Genomic DNA, 23,683 nt, shown 5'->3' on the forward strand with positions numbered 1-23,683 from the left:
TCCCTTAGACAAGACTACCCCAGCATGTGGAGCAGCCAGGCCCCCTGCATCCATGTCCATTAAAGCATTCACTAGGGCTAAAGCTGCTAAGCAACAAAAAACTCTGCCTCCCAAGACTATTTCTCAGGGATCCACTACAGGTTCTCAGATACTAAGTTTGGCTGAGGATCTTATTTCCTTAATCAGGGGATCCCAGCCTCATCCGGACAGGGGCTCTCAACCCCCTCCAGACAAAAGGCCCAGGGCTGAGTCCGCTGATCCTCAGTCCTCTGATGAGGCCTCTGATGGCTCTGCTCTATCAGATTACCAGGAGGAGGCCTTCACGGCCTACGAGGATTCTGATGCAGAGGAATCCATTCCCTCTGCCTCCCCTCCTGAAGAGCTGTCCTTTGGGGAGACCCTTCACTCCATGAGAGAGCATTTCCAATGGCAGGGCCAGGAATTCTCTGATTCCAGGAAGAGATTAAGGACCTTTCTTCATTTACCTCAGCATAGACCTTTGGCTATTCGTCCTGTTTTAAGTGTAATTGATGATGTGTATTCTGAGTCTAGCACTACCCCTGACAACCTTCCTCCGGCTCCTGTTAAACCCGATAGGTACTAAAGGGTCCCGGACTCTCATCATTTCCTTTACAAGGCCCACTCTGCTGACCCAGAAACTATTTCCCAGGGTCCTAAAGGGGTTGCAGCTGCCACTACTAAAAATCCACTCCCCTCTGAAAAGGGAGTCCAGGGCTTTAGAGAGATGGGGTAAAAAAGTGTATACTTCTTCCACTCTGTCTATGAGGGCTTTAAATTGTCAATTTCATATGATACAGTACCAAGAGTATTTGTTGGATGAGTTGCAGAAAAAGCTGTCTTCTCCTGAACCCCTAGACCGTAAGTCACTTCAGGATCTGGTACATAATTCACAACAGGTTAGCAACCATTTCTTGCATTGTGGTTATGATGCATTGGAAGCTTCATGTAGGTCAGCAATGACAGGTGCAGTCATACTTAGACATGCTTGGCTGAAGGAACAATCTCTGCCAGATCATGTTAAGGCTAAGCTTCTGGATGCTCCACTAGAAAAGCAAAAGTTATTTGGCTCCACTGCTCAGGAGGTCTTAAAGAAATTTGAGGAAAAGGCTAAATCTGTACAAACAGTCAAAGATTTCCTCCAGGTACAACCACCAAGATTCAGCAAAAATTGGCACAGTATTACAAGGGACAAATGGACACTGCAAATAATAGACAAAGGATACAGGTTCCATTTCCATACATTACCAAAAAGAAAAGGAATGCCAAACCTGCCACCAAATCAAAGGGCAGAGGCTTTAAAACAAATTGCCAACCTATTGCAAATGAAAGCTATAGAAAAAGTTCCTCTCGCAGAACAAGGCCAAGGATTTTATTCCAGACTATTCCTTGTCCCAAGAAAAGAAAAACAATGGAGGCCTATTCTCGATTTGTCCGCACTCAATGCTTATCTCATTGTGCCAAAATTCAAAATGCTGACCCTACAGCAACTCCTTCCCATGCTGGGCAAGGGGTCTTGGCTGGTAACTCTAGACCTCAAGGAGGCATACCTGCATGTCCCTATCAGACAAAGTTGCAGAAGACACCTCAGATTTCTTGCAGGTTCAGAGCATTATCAATTCTCAGCATTGCCCTTTGGCTTATCTACTGCGCCCAGAGTATTCACGAAATGCCTGGCATCAGTAATTGCACACTGCAGACTTCAGGGGATTCAAATATACCCATATCTGGACGACTGCCTTATACAAGCGGACAGCCAACAAACTTTGGAAAAACATTTGAATTATGCCATTCGCCTTCTGCAGGCCTTGGGATACACAGTCAACATTCACAAGTCAAGACTTGTTCCATCCCAAAGAATAACTTTTCTGGGTGCGGAACTAGATACAACCACCCAAATAGCTTTTCTCACAGAAGAAAAACAAAGACAACTACCGGATTACTTCAAAAATCTGACAAAACAAACTCAGATGACTGCAAGGAAAACCCTGCAGGCCCTGGGTTACATGGCATTGTGCATTCTTCTGATTCCACAAGCAAGGCTGCATATGAGAAAACTACAATGGTACCTAAGGAGTTTATGGTCTCGGCACAATCACAGCCTAGAAACTTTGATACCACTCATTCCATGCCTTCAAAAGGAATTCCTGTGGTGGGCCCAAGTAAGCCAGTCAAACAGGGGTCTGCCTTTCAGCAAACCAGTAACCAGCCAAACCATTACCTCGGACGCTTCAGACCATGGATGGGGAGCACACATGGAGGACAGATGCATCCAAGGACTATGGTCTCAGAAAGAATTGCACATGCACATAAACCAAAGGGAAATGCTGGCAGTGATACATGCAATCGAGGCCTTCAAGGACTTTCTACATCAAGGCCACCTGCTAATAAGGACAGACAATACCACAGTTATGTGGTACATAAACAAGCAAGGAGGTACACATTCCTACCCTCTTTGCAGGCTAGCAATGAATCTTTGGGAACTTTCCCTAAAACTCAATATAGAGCTACAATCCCAGTTTGTGCCAGGAAAAGACAATATACTGGCGGACAGCCTAAGCAGAAATACCATGGATCCACACAAATGGATGCTACACCCAGACATCTTCCTTCGCATAACACAATTTTGGGGAAGGCCGGACATAGATCTTTTTGCCTCCCACCACAATAATCAGCTGAAGAAATTCTGTTCAAGGACATACCACCCACAAGCATGGAAAGTGGACGCCCTCTCTTTCAGCTGGAATACTCTAACACTGTATGCATTTCCACCTCTTCCACTAATGACCAGGGTCTTACTGAAAATCAGGACAGAGCAGCCAAAAGTGATTGTAATAGCCCCGGATTGGCCGAGGCAGCACTGGTACCCACTGTTACGATGCCTGTCACACACGAAACCTTGGCCTCTACCACAATGGTCACTCCTTCTGACACAGCACAATTACAAAACTCTGCACTCCAGCCTGAAAACCCTGCAGCTGACAGCCTGGAGAATACCTTGACTCCTCACCAGGAAAAGCTATCCAAGAGAGTGAAAGATATCATCATGGAAGCTCGCAGACCTTCCACGAGAAAGGCATATTCAGCAAAATGGAAAAGATTCCACACTTGGAGCACTGCAAAGGGCCTAGATGCCACAGTGATGAGCATGGCATATATCCTGGAATACTTGGCAGAAATGCTCCACAATGGCCTTTCTTACTCTTCCATAAAAATTCATGCTTCAGCAATTTCAGCAGAATACAATATTGATCCACCTGTCTTCTCTCATCCTCTCCTAAGGCAGTTTCTAAGAGGAATTAAAAACATCAATCCTCCAAGAAAACCACCAGTGCCTACATGGGACCTTAACTTCATGTTGGAAAAGTGGACTCTACCTCCCTTTGAACCAGCAGCATCTTCAGAGTTACAGTTCCTGTCTTGGAAGACTGCCTTCCTCCTGGCCATAACCTCAGCAAGAAGAGTATCTGAATTGCAGGCACTCATGGCAGTACAACCATTTCTTATTTTTCATCAGGACAGAGTCTCCTTGAGAACCAATCCTTCATTCATGCCAAAGGTGGTATCCAGGGTCTCATTGAACCAAGCTATTCACCTGCCTACCTTTTTTCCAGATCCGCAAAACAAGGGAGAAAAACTTCTGCATACCCTGGACATTCACAGACAGTTACGCTACTACTTGGACAGAACTAAGACTTTCAGAAAAACTGACCAGCTGTTGGTAGCATATGCTGCAGGCATCCAAGGCAAAGCAATTTCCAAACAGACAATTTCAAAATGGATAGGAAATTGCATTCGATTCTGCTACTCTTATCATGGAAAAACTGTGCCAGCTAACATCAGGCCTCATTCCACCAGAGCCACAGCCACCTCCACAGCCTTTTTAAGAGGGGTGGCTACCAAGGACATTTTAGAAGCTGCTACATGGAGCTCCGTGCATACATTTACCAAGCATTACAATTTGCCCTTATATTCCAGATCCAGAGCAGGCTTTGCTACGGCAGTCCTGCAGGGCATTTTAGCTACACCATCATTTTCTTAGATCCTACCACCCCAGCTTGGCTATGGTATTCTACCCATATGTAAGGACTGCAGATGCATCCTTGAAGGACATAGTACAGTTTTGTACCTACCATAAATGTAGATGTCCGATAGGTATGCATCTGCAGTCAGGTTTTCCCTCCCTCCTTCCCCTCTGTGGTATTTCTTGGGTACTTATCCCTCTTATAGCTAGCTGGGGTTATCTGTTATGGTGTATTTGTTTTTTATTACTGTGCATGTTTGGAATATTTTGCATTTCTCCAAATTTAGCCTTCCTTATTGGGCACCTGGCATCTGGGGCAAGAAAAACTGAGGAAGATGGCGTCGGCTGACTCTTTTATACCCCAGGCACTCTGACATCGGGGAATGGGTGACACCAGCCGACGCCGGACCCAGACTTTGGAATCCGGCCGACCGAAGGGCTGCCTGAGGCAGGACAACCCATATGTAAGGACTGCAGATGCATACCTATCGGACATCTACATTTATGGTAGGTACAAAACTGTACTTTGTCCTGTTCGATTCTCAGCTAAAGCGTCTTCTGTGTGGAGACATGCGTGAATGTGCGTACCTTCGTTGAAGGTTGTGCGTCAGGTCTGGCAGATCGGTACGTAAAAATCTACAGTCAATCATTAGCGGACCGGAGTTCCACTGTGGCGACCCCTAACTGGGAAAAGCCGAAAGATACAACAATTGTTGCATTATTCACTCCCTCCTTACTCCCCCTGATTCTTTCCCATTCTGGATATACCTAGTACCTCTCTCATCCTGGGACCGGCGTTCCTACTAGGGCTCTCAATTCTGAGGATGGTATGTCCAACCTCACCTTTATGCCCAACACTGTATGTGGGGAACATGCATGTGACATATGATGTACCCTTAGCAACCTGAAGGCTTTGGTATACTGGCTGGAAGTTGGGCCACCCTTGGCAGGAGATCCTGGTTGTAAAAAATACTGCAACTGAAGAGAAGGGCATTTACCTTTATGGTAAGATATTACACAACTGTACTTTTTTGGACCTTCTGCTGCAGACAGAGGTCATTAAAAAGTGTGATAGAAGAGGAAAGCTGATTAAAGTAATCTCTGATTTTTCGGCCCTCCTCCAAATTTAAGACATTCAGCACACCTTCCACAGCTTTCTTTAAATACCAAAATAAACTGTCCCAGCAAGCTGCTGGTTAGCAGAGGCAATTACCACAAGCTTCCTTACAGACTGGAGCTACTCATACAAGGTCATGGGTGTTTGATGCATCTCAGCCCCAAACCTACTACATCTGACTGCTTGGAATATAGAATTTTAGTACCTTTAAGGCACCTGTTTTCTGAGGATGTGCTGCAGGTATTAATGGAGTCAAGAAAGCCTCTAGCTAGAAATCGTATATTAGCAAATGGAAAAGGTTTTCTAGTTGGTGAAAAGATAAAAAAAAAACAGCATCCACCCAGGGCTAGTGTTTCTCTGGTTTTGCAGTGTTTTTGTTTGTTGCCATCCTGTGGTTTGTCTTAGTCAAGTTTCATTTATCTGCCATTTCAACATGTCTTCCCATGGATTCCCCTCTTTCAATGCAGCTTCATGTGAAAATGTTTTTTCACAAGAAGCCTCCTAGAAAACAGGTGGCTCCTCTTTAAGATTTTATTTTTGTGTTAGAAAAGTTAACTTTTGCTCTATTTGAACCAGCTCATCAGGCTGACGTGTAGTTCTTAACGTGGAAAACAGTCTTACTAATTGCACTGAACTCTGTAAGAAGAGTATCTGATTTTCAAGCTCTTATGATGGGTCAGCCTTGTCTAATTTTTCACAAAGCTGGCAGTTTCCTTAAGAAGTAATCCTTCATGCCCAAAGTGGTATCTGAGTTTACCTTGAGTCAAGCTGTCCAGCTCCATGTCTTTTTTTCCAGACTATAACTTGAATGTCCACAGACAACTCTGGTACTATCTTGGCACAGCAAAATCTTTTTAGAACTTTGATCAGTTAACTTCTTGTGAAATCAAATAAAATGCAACCTTTGTTGAAACAGACCATTTCAAAATGTCTCCCATGCTTTTATTTTGTATTGTACCCACCTTGCCTTCATCTGTGGCCTTTTTGGAAAGGGTTAGATTGTAGATATATTCCAGAAGCAGCAGGTTAGTTTTCTGTGCACAATGTTACAAAGCACTGTAAATTAGGTTCCTCCTCCAGGTCTAGGTCAGGCTTTGCTAGGATTATTATTCAGGGTTCCTGGACCATCATCCTACTCAGTTTAAGATATGGTGATCTCTGTTGGCATGAAATATCTAAGGGGTTTGGCTGCCAAATCTTACTGCCAGCTCAGTTCAAACTGACTAATGGTTTGAGTGCATGAAAGGTGTTCTGAAAGCTTTGGAAGCTGACTGGCTGTTATAACCTTAGCAGGCTGTAACCCACATAGCTTAGTCTGTTACAGCAGTGATTATTCAAACACCTTCTGTTATTGTAAGTTTACTTTAATGACAGTACATACTACTGTTCCGAGTTTCCCCTCTGGCTGCTTTGTCCTTCAGCATATAGGTTCATGGCTTGTATTTTTAGTCAGCACCATGCCAAAACCCTTATTCAAGCTATACCTATATCTGGTATGTATGGCTGAACAACGGATGTTCTGAATTTGTCTGTATTGCTTCACTAAATAGTGTAAGACTGGACCTCCAAGGGTTTGACCTGACAGTGAACAGAAAACATTGGTACAAGCTGTTGGTGCCCCTAATCAAGATGGCCTTATTGGCTAAGGGTGCTTGCTTTCAAATCTCTTTTGATTATGGTAAGGACATCTTGCATCATACCTTTAAGAAGAAACCGGAAAAATAGTTTAAAGCAATGGTCAGGATGGTGTCAACATTGGCACTGAAGCCAGTCCCCAAACTTGCATCTGCCCTTTTGAAGCCTTCAGCATTGACCTGTATCTTGGTTCCCAGTTTTGGGTTTCTGCTACATTGAATGTTGCTGATGTCAAGGTCTTAGACACTGTCACTTCTTTAGGATCTAAAGAGGTTAAGACAGTTTAACTTTTGGAGCCCTCCACTGTTTCCAGAGACAGCTTCATCCCAGGCCTGCCTCCCTAAAGGAGTTAGTGGAAGCTTTCTAGAATGTTAGAAAGAAATCTTTACACCCTATATTTTATCCTGTTGGCAAATGTGCTCTGAGAGACTTTTCTGGAGCTAGATAGTTTTGCTTTTTTACCTCTAAATTCTTTGCTTTAGTACCCAGTGCACAAGACCACATTGCCTTAAATCTGAGGACTGGTGCCCAGGCAGAGTATTTTGAAGGGAACCTCACCTTTTGCCAGACCAGTGGACCCATTGATTGTCTCCCCAACATAGGTACTTGGTGTCCACTGCCCTGGTGCTTCTCCTAACACCAGTACAATATTTGGTGGTAACAGGGCTGTTTTTGATGTCAGCTATTCATCCTACACAGTGTTGACACCACAACTTTACCCTATAGTGTTTGCAGACACCCAAGTATTGCCAGTCCCTATATGAGAAAATACGAACACTGCTTAGGGTAAAGCACCCTCGTGAAGCAAAGTACAAAATCCAAATATCCAGAACTTCAAGGGCACAACACGACAATCGGAACTGACTTCTTTCTTAAAAACAGCTTTATTCCAAAAGTAAAAAAGTATAAACGGCCAGTAAGCGCTTTCACGTTGTAATCAACGCTTCTTCAAACTTTCAACTGCCATTTTACAAAGTCTGCATTTATAAAACCAATGAGCCAATCCTACCTCATTCAGTTAATTAAATGAATGTATACATTAATTAAAGCTGTGCAGCTAAAACTTTTAAAATGTATATTTTACTTTTGGAATAAAGCTGTTTTTTAAGAAAGAAGTCTGCTCCGATTGTTGTGTTGTGCCCTTGAATTGCCATTCCCTATGCCATCAGAGCAGATGTAGAGGATCTACATCAGTGCAGCTGGTGCACTACATGCCAGCACCAGTGGCACAGCCCCTGTCAGCTCAGACTTTGCAGTATGCTTGACAGACATACTGAAGAAGTTCAGGTTGTGTTGTAGACCTCCTCTAGAAACTTCATGTAGCCACCTGTATAACAGAAGGTCATGACTGCCTCCCTTGGTTACACATTCCTAATGACTTTAAGATTGGAATGTTTTGCATTTAATGCAAGAGAAAAGGAGTGTGGTCTATGGGACCTTCATTACCCCCCACCAAGGAAGTCTGCAGCAAGTATTCAGATTTATACTCCATATGTCCTGAGTTGTCTCATCCCGGTGGACATCCATAATAACATGAGATAACTCTGGTATAGTAGCTCCAGTGCCCAGGAAGCCTGTTAAGATTTTTCATCACCCAGAGATTGGTCATTCTGGTCTCTCTCTCCCTTTGCCAGACTCCTTTTTATCAGCAGTTGCCCTGTAGAGGTTGTCCATTCTTTACTCAAGGAATCAGTCAGTGAACATATTGGAATGCACGTATTTGTCTTCTGCCCTACCCTTTGGAGTACTGAATTTTCTTATTTACTGTCAATATTTCCAGAGATAGAGGTCACTGCCAATATGCTCATGTGATGGAGTTACTTGATGGTTAACAAACTTCCTGTAACCTCACAAACAACGTGGTGCATGCTATATGCAACACGTATGAGGGCTTTGCCAGTGCTGTAGGTGCAGGCATTACTATATGCCAGCACACCTGTTGGCAAATGTGACTCAAGCTTAATGATTTCGTGGAAGGTGCCAGTGTTGCCTTAATAAATAACCTCTCCATTAGATCGGCTCTCATTAAAGAGGGTTGTGGACACCTTAAGGAAATGGAGCAGGGCAAAACCTGATGGCTGTGGACACTTAATTCCAGCATCAACAACAGAGCCATCCAAGATGTCCCATCAGACCACATAGCTTAAAATTGCTGCTCAATATTATTTTTAGTGCCAAAAAGAAAAAAAAAAAAGATGTCAGGCTCCATCGTACATCTCAGTGGCCTAAACAGATTGGTACAGTTCCTGATGGTCGTGAAAGCAGTCGTCACTTGCCTGCCACAAGGAGAATGAATGTGCTCTTTGGGGTTCAGGAAGTCTACCTCCATGTAAAAACACCAAATAAACCAAAAGGTTTGTCCTTTTTAGGGTTGGCGCCAGTTCAGGTGCCTACCCTTCACTCTCATCTCAGCCTCATGGTTTTCAGCAAGTGTATGTAGTGGTTGCAGTGTATCGGGGGAGGAGAGTGCACACGACCAAGGTTTTTTCACATACCTGGTTGATTGGCTCCTTGCTGCTCCTTCCCTAGAGGTAATAGACAAGTACTCCTGGACTCTGATTAGACTGTTTAGTTAATTGGAAGTTGTGGTCAGCATAGCCAAGTCACAACGTACGCCCACCCAGCACTCCACCTTTTGGGGTGGGGGTACCTTGGATAACCAGACTTAAAAATCCTTCGTCCCTAAAGAAGAATCAGGGTTCTCCAGACTGCTTTGAATTGTTTCAAGGAAGCACTATAGTGCAAAGTTATAGACTACTTGGCAACAGCTATCCACTTGGTACCCCATTGTTTACCAAGGTAGTACACTGATCAGTATTGACCAATTTCAGGCACAGCCCTCATGAAATACAAAACATTTTGCAAACAAAAATTGCAAAAGTGTAAGCAATAACAGAATAGTACATAGTAATTACATAGAAAAAATGTGTATATACATTCCAGTGAATAAACAGTGTGTACAAAGTGTACTGTACAGTATATAAGTTTGTTTCTAAAGTGTGTCAATCTTCAGTGAATCTTGAGAGAAAAGAGTCTCTGAAAGGAGATAGATTAGGTGATCTGTCCTGTGTTGAAGCAGGAGCATTTGGCATGGATGAAGAACTGCTTTTTGACTTGCATTCTGAATTTGGAATAAGTGTTGATTCCGTTAATGTCAATGGGAAGAACTTACCAATGAGTAGGTGCATGAGAGGAGAGAGCATGTTTAGTGCTTTGGTGTTTGGTTGTAGGGGTAATGAGAAGAGTTGTGGCTTCTGAGTAGTGTCTCGGGTTGTATGAGGAGGTTTTTTTTCATGAAGTCTAGCTGCAAGGGGAATAAATGTGTTGAGGTGAAGTAGTTTGTAGAGGTGGGACCCTTAAATTAGGTTAGTTCTATGTTTTGTGGGTAGCCATTTGCCTGTAATGATTCAGCAGATGCTGTTAGAGATTATCTGAAATGTGGTAATGTTTTTCTTGGAAGCAGAATCCAAAATTGGGAGCGCATATTCAAGATGAGAAAGGAGAACTCCTTTGCCAGTGGCTGCTCTGGCTGGTCGAGACAGAAGAAGGGGAGATCCTTTGGCCCAGAAGAAAGGGAGTTTACTTTGGCTTTGTCAATATGTAAATGAAAGTTTAGTGACTGATCAAGCCATTGTCCTAGGTATTTGAAGGTGGAAAATTCTCTCTGGCATGGTTGTGTAGGTCAAAGGTAGTCATGTGTTTGGTGAATTTTATGTGGAGTTTCAATAAGCATATGTTTGGTATTAGTGGGGTTGAGAAGTAGTTTATCATTTAGGAATCATTGGTGGAGTTCATGTAAGTCTGAATGGAGTTGGCATTGAATGTTGGTGTGTGAGCGACCTAAATGGTAAATTACCATGTCATAAGCATAGAGGATAAGTGGGAGATGGAGGAGGTCTGAAAGAAGTTTGATAATGAATATAGAGAAGAGGAAGGAGTTAAGAATGGATCCTTGTGATACATCTTTAGTAATAAGTGCAGATCCTTATTGGGAGGATCCCGTTTTAACTCTGAAGTGACCGTCAGTGAGGAAGGTTTTAAACCAGGATTGATGTCTCGACTGATACCAATTCAAATTAGTTTTGGAGAAAATGGTGATCAGTAAGGTCAAATGCCTTTGTCAGGTCTATAAATAGGGTACCTGTAAGGAGACCGCTGTAGGATGTCAGGATGTCCTCAGGGACGAAAGTGCTGTTGTAGTACTTCATCCATGCCAGAATCCATGTTGTTTGGTGGAGAGCAGGTGATACTGCTGCATATACAGTAGGGTTCCCATTATGTTAGGGAGTCATTCTTCACGTATAGTTTTCCCTTTGTTTCCATAACAGCCTAAGCATTCACTACACTACTGTTATATTTGAACATTAATAGATGTCCTTCTATTCGTATGGTGCAGTATTCTTAGCGTGGGATTCCCCACCTCAGGCGACCCAAACATCGGCTCCTATACAAATGCTTAAGCCTGGTTGCTGTAGGTGCATGGGATGTCACACGTAGGGCTATAAACCAAGGACCTTAAATGTGACATCTGCATGCACAGACCTCAGAACTTTTTAGTTGCGGAGGACGTCACATTGATCGCTTTGCTGCTACACTAGAAAACTTCTAAAAAGCTAAGTACCCTGTTGGGGGAATTTTCTGTTTCTTTTGCTTGAGCTTGGTTGGCTGTAGTTATCATTAGCTGATGTCAGCTAAGAAGGTCACATGCTGTTGTGGGCGTCATATACCGAATAAAGATAGACACGACCATTGCGTCTTTTGTTTAGGGAAGGAACACGACCATACTGCTTGTTCCATCTGCCAATCTTTTGTTCCGAAGACCCTTCATAGCCATCTGGCTGCCCTCAACTTAATATTTAGAGAACCAACGACTCAAAAAGCTTGCACTCAGGATGGATTCCGAATCGGCCGTTCTAACTGAACCACCTTGGAGAAAGGCCAAAGTTTCCAGGCCTACTTCCGTTGCCTCTCTGCCATCGGACATCCCGCCAGCTTCAAGTCTAGGGGTTCAGTAGATGTCCAATTAACTATCTACTTCTTAGGCTCCCACCAAAGAAGCCACTTCAGATTTAACTGCCTGCACGTCCTCGGACACAGCGCAGATGTCGGTCCCTACCGATGTCGAGGGGGAACCAGAAATAATTGGACGACTGACAGGGATGCCATTACTTGAAGGCCAGGCCCCAGAACCCATGCCTTCTCCCAGACCTACTCCTCCTAAGCGAAAACAAAAAAACAAACATCTGACTCCTACCCTTGAAGGAGTCCCTGACTGGCAATCATTTACTAACTCCTTGATGTAGGCTTTTATGGCTGTTAGGCCCACAAACTCTTCCCCCTCCACTATTCCAGTGCTTAGTCCTAGGCCTGTCTCTGCCACTTCTCTCCCTTTGCGTACTACCCAAAAAGGAGGAGAAGATTTAGAACCTTACTACTCCTCTTCTGTTGAGTCCATTTTTATGCCTCACAAATTACTTCCCCTCTGGAATACTATTCCCCAGATGAGGAATCCATTGAAAGGGACTCCCCACCAGGTATCACCTTTGGGGAAACAATTACTAATATGAAAGAATACTTTAAATGCGACCCTACCCAGATGACTGACACACAGAGGAGATGCTTTGAATTCCTTCAAGTGGAATCGCTATCAGCCATCTCACCTGTCTTACCTGCCTATATGGATGCCTTTACATCTGCATCCAAGCATCCAGACTCACAACCACCTGCTCCTAAGAGACCAGACAGGTTCTACAAAGTGCCTGACGACCAAAAATTCTTAAATCCTCCCCTGGCAGACCCTGCAGTAATCGCTGTCTCCCCTGACAAGCAATCCAGGCTAATTCCTTCAGCATCTGTTCTGCCCACTGATAAGGATAGCAAAACCATGGACAGGATTGAGGAAAAAAGTGTACACCTCCTCCACCCTGGCCTTCTGAGCTATCAATTACCAAACATACATGATAAAATATGCCCTGGGCCTAGTTTCACAGGCCTCCAAACTCTTAGCTGCCACCTTTGATTGTCCTACCAAAACTGAGATGGCATCTAAACTGTCCCTGGCTTTTCGGGTAGACAGACATTCCATTAGGTGCAGTTATGATGCCGCAGAGACCTCTGCTAGGTCTGCAGCTTCTGTTTCAGTTCTCCGCAGATACTCTTGGCTTTGCTTCCAACCACTCAGAGGATTTCAAGTCTAAAATTATGAACGCCCCATCATTAGACCATAACCTCTTGTTTGGCAAACAATCTGCAGAACTTTTTAAAAACCTGCAGGAGAAAAGTAAGGAGCTTCAGGATGTCAAGCATTTGCTTGTGTCTCCTATTCCTAAGTACTACAGGAATTATCCTGCAAAGACTTCTTTCGTCAGGAAAACTCCTTCCTCTGGCACCCACTCCTCTACCAGGCACAGGAGAGGAGCCAGGAGGCAAACCTACTCCAGACCAGTTACCTCACAACCTGCTCCAAGACTGCCTTTTCAGAATAGAAATGCACCCAACAATGCTTGACTGCCTTGCCCATTTACCTTTGTCACCCTGCCTCCCCTTTTTGGAAAACCATCACATCAGACCAGTGGGTACTGACTATCATTCAAAATGGATACTTCCTTTCTTGGAAGGAAAAACCCATCCCAAGGCCCCCATCCCCTTGTCTCCCAAAAATGAAATCCACCTCTTACCTCACATTCTACTAGACCTCCTAAGATTAACAGCTATAGAACCTATCCCTCCAGGGCAGGAAGGAAAAGGATTTTACTCAAGACTCTTTCTGTTCCCCAAAAAAGATGGGCCTTGGAGACCAGTACTATATTTATCCTTTCTAAACCGATTCCTAAAAGTATCATCATTCAGGATGCTATCCCTTCAAACTCTTCTCCCCTTAATCCCAGCCCAGGCCTACATGACAATCTAGATCTAAAGGAGTCGTATCTCCATATTGCCATAAAACCCTCCAACAGAAAATTCTTACGTTTTACTGGACCCTGCACTCATTTTCAGTTTACAGCCTCACTTTTTGGTTTGTCTACTGCACCCGGGGTATTCACAAAATGCCTAGCCCCAGCAATTACTTACTGCAGGACCAAAAGTGTCCAGATCTTATCCCTACCTAGACAACATTCTCCTTCTAGCAGGAAACAGAAGACCTCCTCCAAAATCATCTCAGGTTCACCACCTCCCTTCTACAAAACCTGCATTTCACCCTCAACTTAAACAAATCTTCTTTACTCCCACAGCAAGACAAACATTTTCTGGAATGCAGGATCAGGACAGACCTGATGCGGGCTTTCCTTCCCCAGGACAAAGTCCTATCATTCTCCAGTCACTTCAAAAATCTTTTACGAGCTCCTCAGATATCTGCAAGATAATTCCTGCAACTCCTGTGGCTGATGGCAGCCACCATCCCTGTGCTGCCGCTAGCAAGAATGCACATGCGAAAGTTCCAGTGATACCTGAAAAACGTGTGGTCACAACACCAACACTTCCTAGAGCAACACATTTCCTTTCTGCCCTGCCTCAAAACAGAACTAAGGTGGTGGAGTCAACAAATCCTTTACAACCTGGGACTAACAATTCAAATCCCCTCCCCAACCCAGCTTATGCATACAGATGCATTAGACCTAGGGTGGAGAGCCACCTGCAAAGGTTTCAGGGTACAAGAGGCATGAAATACTACCCTTCAAAAAAAGCATATTAATGTATTGGAGGTGACATTAGTTCTGGCCCTGGAGGCTTTTCTTCCTATTCTCCAGCCGGCCCCCCTTTAAATATTCACAGGCAACACCACAGTAATGTGGTTATCTCAAGAAACAAGGAGGGACCAGAGCTTGCCTGCTATGCAGGATAACTATACAAATTTGGGACCTTGGCTCCAGGCACAAGTTGACCCTGCAGACCTCATACATCCCCTCTCAGGACAACAGACAAGTGGATATTTTCAGCAGAACATCCTCTCTACAGCACGACTGGATGTTGAACAGGGAGACCTTTCTACACATTGTCCACCGATGGGGCACACCTTAACTCAATCTGTTTGCCTCCACCCAGAACAGACAGTTGAACAAATTTTGCATCAAGGATCACTCTCCACTTGCCTGGAGGAGTGGATGCCTTCAGCATTCCATGGAAGAGAATGTTTCTATACGCTTACCCATCCTTCCCACTAATCCAAAAGGTCCTACTGAAAATCTGGAAGGACAAACCAAAAATCTTGCTGGTTACTCCCTACTGGCCAAGGCAACACTGGTTCCCCTACTTCTCTTATTAGCCAGGGGCAGTCACCACAAGTTACCCCAACAAGGTGGACCTATTCACACAACAAAAGGAAACTCTAATTCACCCTCACCAAAAGATGTTAGGCCTAACACTCTGGGTGATGAACTTGTAATCCCTTTCAGACACCACTACTCAGAGGACATGCTTACAGTCCTGAAGGAGGCCAGGAAACCTGCTACTAGGAAATCATATTTATCAAAATGGGAGAGATTCTCCAAATGGTGTCAAAATAAGGACAGGGAACCCAGCCAGGCAGACACATCCCTAGTCCTTGCCTGTGTGTGTGAACTCATTAAAAATGGCCTTTCCTACTCTTCAGTGAAAGTCCACCTTTCAGCCATTTCAGCTTGCCTACCTCTAGATCCCCTTTTGCTGTCCAGGTTGGATGTAAAAATTTTCCTGAGAAGGGTCTTACACATCAGACCACCTAGAAAACCAATCCCTCCACCCTGAGACCTAAACTACGTCCTGGAAAAACTAACACTAGCCCCATTTGAGCCAGCTAGCATGGCTATGTGCCAGATGTGTACATAGAAGACTGTCCTGCTGGTGGCCATAACTTCTGGTAGGAGAGTGTCAGAGTTACAGGCCCTCATGGCCTGCCCCCCTACACCACATTCCACAAGGATTTGGTTGACCCTACGCACTAACCCTTCCTTCATGCCTAAAGTGGTTAACGAACTGTAGTTAAACCAATCCATTCACCTACCTATCACTTTCCCCTCTCTGACTAACAATAGTGAAAGGATTCTCCATTCCCTGGATGTGCACAGGCAACTTAGATTCTACCTAGACTAAATTAAGTCCTTCAGAAAATCTAACCAAATATTTGTTTCCTTCCACCCCAGAGCTCTGGGCAAGGCAGTCTCCAAACAAACAATTTCTTGGATTAGAAAATCCATTTCCTCCTTCTACTCACACCATGGCAAGCACTTACCCCAGGGGGTGTGAGCTCACTCTACCAGAGGCATGGCTACTTCCAAAGCCTTCCTCAAAGGGCTGGACACAGCATCCATTCTGGAAGCAGCCACCTGGTCCACAATTCACACTTTCACCAAGCACTACAAATTCGACCACGTCTCCAGAGCCAGAACAGGTTTTGCCAGAGCAATCCTGCAGGGCTTTCTGGAATCTTCCACTTCTACCTCCACCTTTCCCTCAATTTAAGCTGTGGCACTCTCCTACACTAAGAATACTGCAACATAGAAATAGAAGGACATAAAATAGTTGTGTAAAATCTTATCATAACCATATATCATAACCATAGATGTCCTTCTCTTCCATGTTGCAGTATTCCTTCCCTCCCTCCAACCCCCTGTAGTTTCTGTGTGGCCTATGTGCTTATCTATTGGGAATTAAGAACCTCTACTCTAGACCAAGAGCAGACTAGTCAGCATATGACACTTCCAGCTGACATCACTTGTTACTCTCTTTGGGACTGTCTGACTGGCCTTCAGGTTCTGAGGTCTGTGTGTCCAGACAGCACATTTAAGGTCCCTGGTTTATGGCCCTACGTGTGATGTCCCATGCACCTACAGCAACCAGGCTTAAGCTTTTGTGTAGGAGCCTATGTTTGGGTCACCTGAGGCAGGGAATCCCACACTAAGAATACTGCAACATGGAAGAGAGGGACATCTATGGTTATGGTGAGATTTTACACAACTATTCTTTGTCTGCATTGGGCAATTTGAGAAGAATCCCAGGCAGTAGACACACATTTGTCAGCTTTAGCTGTTGGACTCGGTAAGCACCATTGTTGATCACAGTTGTCAACCAGTAAAGTATATCTAGGTATGTGCACACACAAAATGATACAGGCAGTTCTGCCAGCATCTGCAGTGTTGGAGAGAATAGTCCTGTCCATTGGATTTCCAGAAGCTGTAACTCTCAAGCCAGCTGATCAGACATCCACTTGTGGCTTACTTCCCATACATTTTGTATTGCAGCAGAACAATACAAAAGCCATGAGAAAGTCTACAGCCAGTAGCTGACGTTGCTGGTAAAGAAACTGAAACGAGATCCTATTTTGCTTGTGACGAAAATGGAAAACAGAATATTGTACAGAACGAATTGTAGACATTTATATGATACCAGTGCATTTTAAGTTTCAACAAGTTGAGCAGCCAAAAATGTCACATCCAGTAGCGTCATAAGAGAATAGAGGCATTGAAACATGTGATAGTTAAAAGCTGCAGAGAACCCCCCCCCCCTCCGAAATTGTCTTCAAAATATGTTGCAGTGCAGCAAGAACTATGCCAGAAGAAAAGCTTGATGCTCAGTGTAAGTAGTCGTTTTGGTTTTTTACATACAGAAGATTATTGAAGAACCCAGACAAGCATATTAACAGTCTGAGTTAAAAATGACCCTACAGACAGACTGAATGTTATTTAAATATCTTCGATTATGTTCAAAATGCAGGAACCCTTTACATGCTTAGTAAGAGTTAAGATTGGGCTTGTCATCTCATGGATTGTATGCTTGCAGATGCATGCCTTAGCATCTTCTAATTAAAAAAAAAAAAAAAAAAAAAAAAAAAAAGACGTGTCAGCCACCGGAAGTTGCATGTCATGTGATAGCTCTATAGAGTCACTTCAAATTTAGACCTCATGAATGGTAACCATATTCACTGTCTTATTCCATGCCATCTGAACACCACAAGGGTAATCCTTGCAAGTAATGTGCTGATTAGTGTTTCTGATTCAGTAAGGGATTCTTCCATACGAGTTCATCAATCTGTGTGAAACAAGAATTAGAAGTTATGATTTCCAAAACTGGACACTGCTGTTAGTCAGCTAAACAGGCTGAAATTTTAGGATCTGTCAAGCTAATGTGAAGGGTGAAGCAGGGCATATTTTTTATGTCAGGGAAAAGTACAAGTTAGCTAAAATTGTAGTGTTTTAGCTTTTAGTGTGTAATTGCTGCTCAAAAGTACATTTGCCCATATTTTTATAAATCAGGACTCGCCCTGTTTTCATGGCGTACATTGGTCTACTGATTGCATTTATATTTAAGCTGTCAGAAAAATGCAGTCTTTCAAATGTGTACAGCTGTTGCAGCTGACACCCTGCATTTGTCCCTTCCCTTCTCTTTCACAACCACATTTCCAGTTATGACTTGCCATTTAAAGGCTTTACTTTTATTGTTTTCTAACCAGACCAGATGACTTTCCAATTACCAACTGCAGTGTTATTTTATTTCGATTTGTTTATCGGGTGAGTTAACTGATCTGTTGACCTTTTTCGATCACATTTCCGTCTCAATGAAATAGTACTTCCTTGTGTTGAAGCTAGAATTATGTGCCTGTCTTTCATGTGCTAAGTTAAAGCCAGTTTTGATTCCAGAAGTATCCTTTTATTTGTGTCTGTTACAATTCTTGTCACAGACTAGAGGAAATTTGATTGTCTTGAGTATTAACTGGCACAGCTGAACTTTGAAACTGAACTAGACTTGTCTTTAGTTAAAATGTTTGTTAGAAAAAGCAAATTAAGTGTACCAGATTTATATCATAACATTTTATTGAAAATACTCGAACACAATTGGGCCCTTGCACTGAAAATGCCTTTTCAAGTTGTGGATAATGGAATTCGCAATTATATTGTCAACCTTTGGATGACACATTACACATTACTTTTACTTTGACCAGATGAAGCAGAACACCATCAATATGAAGAGTGGCTTCTTCACACTCAGCAGCTCCTGCAGATGCAGCTCAAAGTCTTGGAGGAACAGATTGGTGTGCACAGAAAGTCAAGGAAGGCTCTCTGTGCAAAACAAAGAACAGCAAAGAAAGCAGGGCGAGAATTCCCAGAAGCCGATGCAGAGAAGTTGAAACTTGTTACAGAGCAGCAAAGCAAAATCCAGAAGCAACTAGATCAGGTATGCATTTGGGCATTTATCCTTTTAGTGCCATTTAATGAAGTAATGTAAAACCTGTTTGGTGTCTTTGTTGCCAGCATTTGTTGTTCGGAGAGGTGAGTTTGCAATTGTATGGTATCATCTAGTACCTCAACTGTGACTCTCACATCTACATTAAAAGAGAAACAAAGGGACCTTCAATGGAATTAATTTGCTTAACAAAGTAGAATTAGTTAGCAATATATTTTTTGTAAATGTTTTGATTTACTATCTGTGCAAAAGGTATCCTGTGCGTGAATGATCAGTGTAGAAAAAAGTTAAAATTATTGCGTCCATTATTACAACACTGACTTCAGATCTGTTATAAAACTACCTGTGGCTTAAACCAGATTTGTAAGACTGTAAGCATGACCTATTGCTGACTTTCTAGGGTCATATCTTTGTTCATTTATTTGTGAATTCAGTGATGTTTGAAACCTTGTTGGAGACAATGATCATTAAGAAATTTGGTGACTGCATAGATCCAGGGCATTCATGTTTTGCCACAAGGGGTCATCTCGCATAGCATTAGGCCTCCATCTCTAAGAGATGGTGATAAATATTCATACCTCTTCCACTGTAATATATGTTTTCTTGTCTGAAAGCAGTTTTGGCTTACTGTATTAGATAATGTCTGTGTTTTGTATGAAAATGTTAAGTACTCATCATTGTCCATTTATGGCTTTCATACTTTGGCATTGAGCAATCACTGCCAGTTGGACGTGTCATTATCCTGCAGTAGGCACACCTTTCATGTCTGAAGTTTCCTAGTCTCCCGATGTGCATCTTAATTGTATAGCAGCTACTGCATAAACTTGTGGCTGTATGTCATACACTTTGAAAAGTATTTGTCACAGTGAATACAGTATGTTTCAAGCCCACTAGACTAGTTTTCATATTGGTGCTGTGCAGTGGCACAGCAGTTAGCATTGCGGCTTTTCATTGCTTAGCTCTCCACCTAGCATTTCTGCTGTCTACTTTGGTTTTCTGCTTAGGTGACTACTTTGTGGAGTCTGCAGATCCTGCCTGTTTGTTTGGGCTTTCCTTGGGTGCTCTCTTTCTTACACATCCCAAAGAAAAGTGAATTGGCTTAATTTAATTATTTGTAAGCATGTAAGAGTGAGTATATTCTACACCGTTTTGGAGCCCCTTTCTTGATCATTTCCTTTGGCTCGCACCCAGAGAGTGCCAGGATAGACTTAAGTTCCCCTGTGATCCATTAATCTGAACATTGAAAATCCTATAACCTTGGATCCGCATCAATTTGACTTTGTCAAAGGAAGTTTCTGCTTCCTTAACTATTTTGATTTCTTTGAATAAAGTCACAGATGCAGCAGATTGAGATTATATAGTGTACCTAACCTGACCAAGGCCTTAAACATTGTTGCCATAAAGGCATTATTGTCAGATGTCCAAGTCCAAACATTCTGTTTCTGTGCATTGATCATATCTGTTGATGTATAATGTTATACATCAACTGTTTTGTACCACTGAGTAGCATTATTGTTTAATAACGTTCAATAATATTTGATGATCTTCGTTTTTCACTGTTGCAGTCATCACCTGTGGGTTATCCCTGCTGTGGTAGCCCTCGGTCGGCCTGAATACCAGAGTCAGTGTTTTTTTGCGTCGCCTGTAGTCTGACGTCAGGTCATCAGTGCTGTAAAGCAAAGCAGCCGACGTCATTACATCAGTCTTTCTTGCTGTGGAGCCCGTAGCAGAAACAGTTTACACGAGTGCCAGTCGATTGCTACCAGAAGTTGTATTTCAGCTGAAAACATCTAAAGCTAAGTACCTCGTTGGGGATTCTTTTTTCTTGCACTAACTGATGTCCAAAAAAGTTAACCATTTTCTCGCATGTGGAAAGCAGATCCCACACCGAGACTTCCATTCTTACTGTGTCACTTGTTTAGGCCCAGACCACAATGTCCCCCGTTGCCGGTTCTGTGCCCTCTTTAATGCGAGAACCATTTGCCATAGAGCTCTTTTTGTAGACAGTTATTTTCGTGTTCCAACGTCACATTCTGATATGGCATCCATCAGCCAGCAATCTGTGGGTATTGTGAAAAAATGTAGAGATAAGGATGGAGACAGACTGTACCAGGCTAAGCCTTCCAACGATGCTACCGCCAAGCAGGTCAATTCTCCGGAATTCAGTGAGGTGCTTTCGCAGCCCTTGGCGCGTGATTCAATATCTACACAGGCCTCTAATGAGACCCTTGCCGCAGAAATCTTCTTAGTCTTCCAAGCCTTTGGCTGTCTCTGCCTTGGTTGGGTCCGGAGAGGTGATGCAGGCACCAGCTTCCGAGGAGGCCTCTCTCACTATCGAATCTAGACAAAAAACGACGTCTTCGCATCCGACTACCCTTTCTCTCAGACCGATGGATTCTCTCAGGCCCAGAAGACAGACCACTCCTAGGAAATCTGTTTCTAGCCACCATCTTGCTACTGCTCCACCACCCCAAGTACAAATGCTTAAAATGGCAGAGGTTCTCATCTCCCTTATCCAGGGTAGTCAGGCCACTACTTCTAAAAGGAAAATGCACCCTTCCCCAGAAGTCATGACTGAAAAGGATTATGAGGAATCTGACTTCAGTTATTGGAGGAACAGCATCCCTTAACTGCTTGTAAAGATTCAGTTGCAGAGGAATCTCCATCCCTTCTGCCTCCCCCCGCCAGACTACCTTTCCTTTGGGGAAACCCTTCACTCCCTCAGGGAATGTTTCCAATGGGAATTCTCAGGACTTCCCACAGTCTAAGAAAAGACTTGGTTTCTGGACCTGCCCCAGCAAGGTCCAGTTTAGCCCCTGATGCCCTCCCTCCCTCCTGCACCCAGTAAACCTGACAGGTACTGGATTCTCACAAATACCTGTACAGAAGTCCTGCTGCAGACCCAGAGGTCATTACACAGGGACCTAAAGGAGCTAAGACTAGTTCAGCCAAGAATCCTCCTCCTCCTGACAAGGACACCAGAGCTCTGGACAGATGGGGTAAAAAAGTATACACCTGTGCAACCTTAGTTATCAGAGCACTCAGTTGTCAGTTCCATGTGTTAAAATATCAACAACACACTTTGGAACAATTAAAACAGAAGATTTCTACCTTTCCTGACTGTGCCAATTCAAAACACTCTTTACAATGTTGATATGATGCCCTAGAAGCCTTTAGCAGGGCAGCAGTGACAGGATCTGTTATTAGGAGACATGCATGGCTGAAGGAACAACTTCTCCCTGATCATGTCAAGTCTAAACTTATTGATGCACCCCTTGATAAGGAGCACTTGTTTGGAGAAAAAGAAGAGGTGCTTAAAAAGATGGAAGACAAAGCAAAATCTATGCAAACAGTAAAAGATTTCACCCCCCAGATTCAGCAGGAACTTTCCCTCCAAGCACTGGGCTTTCCCTGCACCTAGCAGACAGGGCCAAGGTAAGCCCCACAGGGGCAGACCATCCAGGCCCCTATCCCATGAAGCAAACAATGGACCGCTTCCGTTTCTAAGGCAGGGAGTTCTAAGCCAACCTTTTATGGCAAACACTCACAATGACTCACTCTCCCCCCCCCCTCTGCCCCTCCCATCTCTCATCAAAAACTAGGAGGAAGGCCCTCCCTCTTTAAAGACAATTGGCTTTCTGTAACAAAGGACCAATGGGTCTTAAAGATAATTTCTCAGGGATACACATTCTCTTTCAGCGAACTCCCAATTCCAAGAGGGTACGCAAGCTTGCCTCCAAATCAGTGGGCAGAGGCATTGAAACCGGTCCAAACCCTCATATTCCAGGGGGCAGTAGAACCTGTCCCCTCAGATCAAACAGGCAAAGGCTTTTATTCCAGACTATTCCTAGTTCCCAGAAAAGAGGGCACTTGGCACCCCATCCTGGATATATCCATTCTGAGCACCTCCCCGGTGGTCCCCAGATTCAGAATGCTAACTTTGCAGCAACTGTTGTCTATGCTAACAAAAAATGCCTGGCTAGTGGCCCTAGACCTAAAAGATGACAATCTCCACATCCCCATCAGGGAATCATGCAGAAAATTCCTGCACAGACTCACAGCACTTGTTCAGTTCTCTGTGCTGCCCTTTGGCTTATCTACTGCTCCAAGAGTATTCACCAAATGCTTGGCCCCGGTCATAGCATGCTGCAGACAAAGAAGTATACAGATTTACCCTTACCTGGACGACTGCCTCATTCAGGTAGAGTGGAAAGAAAAGCTGCTCCTGGATCTTCTCTTTGTCAAATCACTCCTAATTTCTCTAGGGTTCACCATCAACAAAAAGAAATCAAAACAAAACCCCACCAGGAAGATCAATTTCTTTAGAGCTGTGCTAGACACATCATCCCAAATGGCCTTCCTATCCCCAGAAAAGCAGAGCTTCCTGCCTCTCTACTCCCAGCTGGCTTCCAGAAGTCACTTCACTGCATGGAGATTCCTGCAAGCCCTGTGATACATGGGAGCTTGCATCCTTCTTATTCCCCTGGCCAGGCTTCACATGAGAAAGCTTCAGTGGTATTTAAAGAACCTTTGATGCCAGCACTCTGTCTGTAGAGACCTCTTTCTCCCTCTGAACCCATGTATAAGGGCTGAGTTTCTCTGGTGGGCAGAGGCTTGTGCCAGGAACAAGGGTCTCCACTTCATCCTCAGCCCTTCCGGCCAGACCATCACCACTGACGCCTCAGACATTGCTTGTGGCACTCAATTAGCAGGGAGGTGCGCCCAAGGTCTTT

At 43.7% G+C, this 23,683-nt stretch overlaps 1 protein-coding gene across 1 annotated transcript in view; it reads left to right on the forward strand.

Moving 5' to 3' along the window:
* The window catches only part of KMT2D (lysine methyltransferase 2D), a 3,358,270-nt gene that overhangs the window by 2,776,036 nt on the left and 558,551 nt on the right, over positions 1-23,683 (forward strand). Inside the window, exon 37 of the mRNA XM_044082193.1 lies at positions 18,709-18,941. Within this exon, the coding sequence (XP_043938128.1) occupies positions 18,709-18,941 (233 nt within the window). The remainder of the gene's footprint in view (positions 1-18,708; positions 18,942-23,683) is intronic.

Source organism: Protopterus annectens, chromosome 9.part0, assembly GCF_019279795.1.
Source record: "Protopterus annectens isolate FY-2018-M chromosome 9.part0, PAN1.0, whole genome shotgun sequence".
NCBI lineage: Eukaryota > Metazoa > Chordata > Ceratodontiformes > Protopteridae > Protopterus > Protopterus annectens.